Source organism: Atta colombica, unplaced genomic scaffold (assembly GCF_001594045.1).
Source record: "Atta colombica isolate Treedump-2 unplaced genomic scaffold, Acol1.0 scaffold220, whole genome shotgun sequence".
Taxonomy (NCBI): Eukaryota; Metazoa; Arthropoda; class Insecta; order Hymenoptera; family Formicidae; genus Atta; species Atta colombica.
The window spans coordinates 189991-197046 of NW_017259317.1; the positions used below are offsets into that span (position 1 = coordinate 189991).

General features: G+C 26.3%; 1 protein-coding gene across 1 annotated transcript in view; it reads right to left on the reverse strand.

Annotated features, from left to right (window-relative positions):
* Positions 1-7056, reverse strand: part of LOC108687914 (N-acetylneuraminate lyase-like) — a 16901-nt gene that overhangs the window by 6767 nt on the left and 3078 nt on the right. The window contains exons 3-5 of the mRNA XM_018193955.1: positions 6575-6645; positions 6233-6378; positions 5985-6153 (exon numbers count right to left, since the gene is read on the reverse strand). Coding sequence (XP_018049444.1) covers positions 5985-6153; positions 6233-6378; positions 6575-6611 — 352 coding nt within the window. The 5' untranslated portion in view covers positions 6612-6645. The remainder of the gene's footprint in view (positions 1-5984; positions 6154-6232; positions 6379-6574; positions 6646-7056) is intronic.

Here is a 7056-nt window from a genome sequence, read left to right on the forward strand (position 1 = left end):
TGCATTATGAAATAATATTCTAAATAATATTCTATTTATATTCTATTTATAAAATTCTTTGGGTTGGGATCGAACCTACTTGTAGTCAATCTTCTCCACTGTTGCGTCTGACGGAAATTTCTTATTTTTCAGATTCTTCGTCAGGTCTCCAAAAAGATGTAGAGATTGCATGACAAATCTGGGCTGTAGGCCAGGTATTCTAATAATGTCTAATATTTTTCATCAAAACTGTGTTGCTATTTTGAAAAAGAATGGCAGCAAATTTCCGTAGTGAAGAACGCATTAATGAAGGAGCGAGTGAATTGAATCCGAGGAATTTTCTGAGGAATTTTATAAACAAAACATCTGTCGTTTGGTTTCACATTGGAAGAAGTGTCTTGCTAATGGTGCCATGGTGATTATTAACATGTTAGTTGTTTTAAATGTTTGAATTTTTTATTTGCTATTCTAATATAAATTATTGTTTTTTTGTTTGTAATTTGTTGTATAATAATTTGAAAATAAAATTATTTTTTAGAATTTTTAATGTCAGATTTTTGAGAAAAGTACTTTAAAAAGTTCCAAAAGCTTTTTTACGATCTTTGAAAATTTATAGATAAACCCGATATGCTAGATATTTAAAAAGGGACTCTAATTAAAGATTGTCGTACATTAGTTTTTTAATTAAAAATATTGAATCTTTCATTACAAGTATCTTCGAACTTTCATGTTTTAAGGGTAAGTTTATCTAGAATGACATAAGATTACATTTATTCATAGCAAACCATAATGTTTTTTTTCATATTAAATATTAAGTATTAAATTAAATTTAATTGACATTTTTATTATGTTAATAATAATGGTTTTGAGTCTAAATGCGATTTTATGTATGTTCTATACTTGTCTTTAAAATAAAGCGCATTAGAAGTTCAATGATTTGCTTGCGGTTGAAGATTTAATATTTTTATTTTAACGTACAATATTTAAGCTTTAAATTTTTTTTAATCTCTAGGGGTGCGTTCCACTTAACGTTTGCAACACTCGTATGAATCAGAGAGAATCAAGAGAGAGTGGAGCGGAGAGTGTTTCTCTTCTCTAATTAGTTCCGCTATTTATAGTTCACTTCCGCAAATGTGCATGTGTGTGTGTATGTACATATATATGTCATACACAATACTAGTGCGGTACTAATGTGTGCAGCATCATATGTTTCTTCACGCTCCTACTATATCTTCTACTCATTTCAACAGTACACTACAAATGGCGATTTCCGGATGAGTCCGCTCCACTCTTCCTCGATTCTCTTTAGTATGAATCGTTTTATCCTTGTTTAATATTTGATAACAACAAGGATGGAATTACTCACGAGCCTTACAAACGTTTAATGGAATCTTAGATTATATCAATTATGAATTTTCAAAGATGCAAAAAACGTTTTTAGAAGATTTTAATTTATATATTTTTCAAAAATTGATAAAGCACGTTAGCAGGTATTATCAAAAACTAAGAAACTGCTATTCTTTTCCAGAACGTAAAATGTTTGTACCATTGTTATTTCATTAATATTTATGATGATTACGCAAACAAATTATAAAATAAAAATATAAATTTGTCACAGTTGTCATTAGCCGTAAGTCTTAAGTCATAAAATCTAAGAAGATAAAAATTAATTATTTTCGTTTAGAACTTCAACATTCTACATACACGAAGCATAATTAAAGTAAAATGTTAATTGACAATTATTATAACGGAGACATAAAAAACTTGTTTTTCGTAATATAATTACTTATTTTTTTTTTACCCAATTAAAATGTGTTTACAAGATTTCTTACAAAAATTGAAACTTGCATATATATCAAACTAAAATATATCTAAAAATTAAATTATACTACATATCTCGAATATTAAGAAAAAAAACTTCTTTATCGGCCATTTTACTGACTATCGTATGAATTATAATTGAAATGACGTAAAAACTTTAGAACTCTTTTACAATAAGAGATAATATTCTAAACAGTTTACATAAAAAACAAAACAATTTACATAAAAAACAGGGTCTAAATAAATAACTGATAGTGAATCTTTGTCAGAATCGTAATTTCAAATCATACAATCCCTCTCTTCTTCTTATAGTGTTTTTTATTGGCAGAATTAGTACGCATTCAGTACACTTTGAAGCCGTTGTATAAAAATCGACATAAAAAGATGTTTAATAAAAATATAGCTACGAATTAAATTGCAAAATATTTAATACATTTTATTGTACTATTTGAAATGCACATTGGATATATTATCAATTGAGATATCTCACTTTTACGATTTTTATCTTACTATTTAGATTAGAATAGTGTGCAATAGCTTTAATATGCACTGAGAGCACACTAATTCTGGCAATGAAAAATACTAGTTCCCTTTTCGTTCCCCTTTCTTTACTTTTTCCTTTTTAATTCTATTTTTGTCCCTCTATTTTCTATCCTATTTTCATTCCCTATTTCTTTCCAAATTTGTCTGCTTAGTGATATTTATAATCTATTGTTATGATAATATTTTATTCTTGGCAATTATAGTACTTGAAAGATTTTTTTGCACAGCTTTAAGTCTTATATCTCCATTCTGGCAAATAGCAAGGAGATGTAATATAGATTTCGAATACATATTTATGCTGTTTAATATTTATGCTATTTAATTTAATATAAAGCAATTTATTCTCATTTTATATGGCGATTATTAATAAATCATGACTTATTGATCTTTTTAAACAAAATTTAATTGCGACAATGACAACACATATTTCAAATGATTAACGTTAACATTTAATATATATATTATTTTTCATGTTTAATTTGTACCGATAAAGATTAAAAATCATGATCGAAACGTCTATACGTTTAAATAAAGAATTTCTTAAGACTGTAAATATGATTACAAGTGGGAGGAAAATATTTAACGTGTTAAGATCAACGTATTGGATCTTAAGTAATTTAAATAATTTGATGAATTTATATATGTAGTCATTTAATTTAATTTAATTTGCGCTGAATAACATATTAAAATTTGTAAATTTTATTGCGAAAAATATTACTTTGACAAAGCCTCGGTGATCTAACGGTGAGGATACTCGCACAGAATGCAAAAGATATGAGTTCGATCTTTGACCAAGGTAATATTTTTTGCAATAAAATTATTTACAGATTTTAATATATTATTTAGCATAATTAAGAAGATTTTAGAGATGCCTCTGAGCAAATTTTTAAATTTATCTAATAGTTAACTTAATTTGTGATTATTATTATTATATAAGTTTAATCGGATTTGCGTTTCAAGATCGAAAAATCATTTCGGCGCACAGTTTGAATGACTACATATGCACTGTGTTCTAAATTTACTGCCAGCGCTGAAAATCTTTAGTTTACGTGCGTTATAAGATTTTCAACATTAATAATGAATTTTGGAACACAACCGTATATATAAATTATACCGAATTATTTAAACACTTAAAGGGATGCTGAAGTGACGCTCGAACTTGATCGATGTTAACTGCACGATTTTTTAAATTTCAAATAAAAAAGTCAATAGTGATGACATCTTTAATTCATTTCTTATATTATTCTCTACCTTATATCGTTTTATCTCACTCAAACGTATACATCTGTCTTTATTTAATATATTGCAACGCCATCTCTTGCAAGATCAAATACTTACTATTAGATACAATTACTTTGTTTATCATTCCGAGTCATATTCAGTATTCGTATACACGTATAATTTGCAGATCGATATAAATCTTTCTTTTTAAGCTTTTCATCTTAGTTTCATAAACACAATATTGTTTGTGCATGTAAAACGCTGGGTGCTGAATTGTCGTTTTGTCCATATCTATAAAACTTTTGTATTAAGGAAACATTTTCGAAAATACGCTAAACAAGCTGAATGTAAGTTTTTAATTTTTTTTTTTCGATTTTAGCATAAAGACTGTGACATTTCCCAATTTTGGTTCTGCTTTAATTCTGTAAAAGGATTTTTCATTCCATTCAGTAAATTCAAAGATTTATATCGATTTGCAATGTCCCGACAATTTGGTCATTCCAGCATCTCCTTAAGATCTACGTTTATTTTTGTTATGTAATTGAACCAATAAATTTATTGTATGCATCGATATCAGCGTGGGTCTTATTTCAGATTAAATATTTTTATTACATTATTAAAAAAACACAAATAAATAAATAAAAATAAGCCAGATTTCATTGAATATTGTTGGATATCACAAAACAATGACAGAAATAGCTGTCGCGAGATCAAAAATATATAAAGCATGAGATACCCTCATTATTCAGTGTAAATACGTTTATCAATATTGATTTGTATTGAAAAAAAGGTTTTTTTTATATTTGAATCACCTTCATATTTTATAAGTTTTAATATCAGTGAATTTTTAGATATTATCAGTTCTATTTGTTAATAAAACGTATCGTTAACGTCTTATCAGAAAAACATTGTATATATCAGATAAAGATTATCTGATAATAAGACAAAACGCCGATCATATATTTCATGAAAAATATTGCATTAATTCAAATCTAAAAATTTATTCAAATTAAAAACATTTTAGAAACAGATTAGACTTGTTATATCTTAAAATAAATTTATTATTTTCGCGTAATTTATATAAAAAATATATTAAGTTTAACTTTAATCAATTTAAAAGACAAACTTTCCGTTACTTAGTTACTTTAAAATTATATAGAAACATCTCTTAAATTTGAAATTGAATAAGGAAAAATGAAGAAAAACATTTCTTGCTTTAAATGACAATAGCTATTCTTATTTATAAAAGTAGTCTTTGTGTGTGTAAATAGTTGTACATTATACGCTAAAAATCATTAAACGAGATAAAATTTTTTAAAGAAATAGATAAAAAACAAGTAAGAAATAGTATTTACGTTTATAATTAGATAATTTATTGAAGAATTAGAGATAATATATAATATAATATTGTAAAAGATAGGATAAACTGGAAAAGTAAAAGATTATCAAATATTTATAATTTAATATTTGGTTGATATCCTAAGTTCGTTAAATCTTTTGTCACAGTTGCTACAGTTTCAGAAGAAATAGATTTAGGTGGTGCACGAGATGGCCCTGTATCAATGTCAGTAAGAAGAGCCATTGCTATTTTTATAGCCTGTATTCGATTATCTGCAATAAAGAACCGATTTGAGTAATAATGCATTATCAGATATAAAATGGTACCTACCATGTTTCATTATAGCAATTATAGCGCTTGAAAGCTTCTCTTGCATATCATTAGCTTTTATCATATCTCCATTCTTGCAAACAGCAAGAAGATCCAATACAAGTTCGGGAAACATATTTAAACTGTTTAGTATAAAGGAATCCATTCCCATTGCATACGCAGCGGGCACTAACTAAAGAATCAGATCAGATTAAATATATTTTCATTAGGTTGCAATAAAAAGAACAAATCTAAATAAAAATAAGCTTATAGAATATAATTAATAACTACAATCAGTAATCAGTAAGAATTCTTTTATTCTAGACCTATTCTTGCAATCATCCAGCGTTACTCATTGAGTAAAGAACATTCATCGAGAATCTACTTACTGACCAATTATTAACTATTTTTAGTTTATTTTTCATTTATAAAACGCCTAAATCTTGGCCTAAACTATTTTTATTTTATTACCTGATTATTACCAAGGAAAATACTAAATTTTCTGTTATCTGCACGTAACGCTTGTACTCCTTCTTCTAAATTGGAGCTAGTGAATTTTATACCCACAAACGAAGGTATTTTGTCACCAATTGATTCAAGGAATCGTCCCATGTGTACTACAAAATATATTTATATACGATAATAATATTTATTGTGAAATATGTATATACATATATGTAAATATGTATATAATGAAATATTATTCTTTTATTAATAAAGTCAGTTGATTATTTCTAGTATATGTGTACTAAAATGTCGAAAGATCGCTTACTATTAACATTAGTCATCACAGGAAAATGATAATATAATAACGGTGTTTTTGGTGCCGCCTCACCAACTATTTCCAAGTATTCAATTAGTTGTTTAGAGGTAGTAGGCTTGAAGTACAGTTCTGGTAAGCAGAGTATAGAATTTACGGGCAGACTGCTTGCATGTTTTGCCTGTATATTATTTCCATTATATTGATTAATCGCAGAAGGTGGTACACTATTCTATGCATATGATAATAATTATACATACAAGTTCGATAACATCGGGAAGAGGTACACCTCCTACTTGAACCATCAGGTGTTGCTTTGTTTCTTCCACTGCTTTTACCCAAGTTTCGACAACAAGTTTCCTTTCAGCAACAGACATTGCCATTCCTTCACCATTTGTTCCATTAACTGCAATAAGAAATATAAAAAAAGTTATTCTAATTTTATTATTCTAATTTTATTATTATAATTTTGAATAATTATTATATAATATTATATATACGTTTTCTTTTCTAAAATGATTTTTATGCAAAATACTTTTTGATTAAAATTTAATATATTAAATATTATTATATAATTAAAATTAATTTTAGAAGTAACTTACCAAGTATACCTTTAATTCCTTTCTTTGATAGATGCATTGCATATTTTGATATAACTTCCAAATTAAGTGCTCTATTAAATAAATACTAGTCATTATTATTCAGTTTAAATTTATTTCAGTTATTATTTATAGAATTTATGGTACAATTAATTACCCATTGATTCTAAAAGGAGTTAATACTGGAGCAATAAGACCTTTGTAGGTGTATGACAATCGCTACAAAGTCATAAAATATAAATTTTTATGTCTGTAATACTATAAGAAATTTATATTTTATTTTATTTAACTCTAATTAAATCAACGTGATATATCGCAAACATATATAATACAAATAAATATATACAAATAAATTCCTTTCTAAAAATATTAATTTGATTTGAATGTATCTGTTTTATTCCTTATTTGAATAATATGGATTGTACATAGCTGCGATATTTACTGCAAGTACAAAAAATCTATAATATATATATCTATAATATATA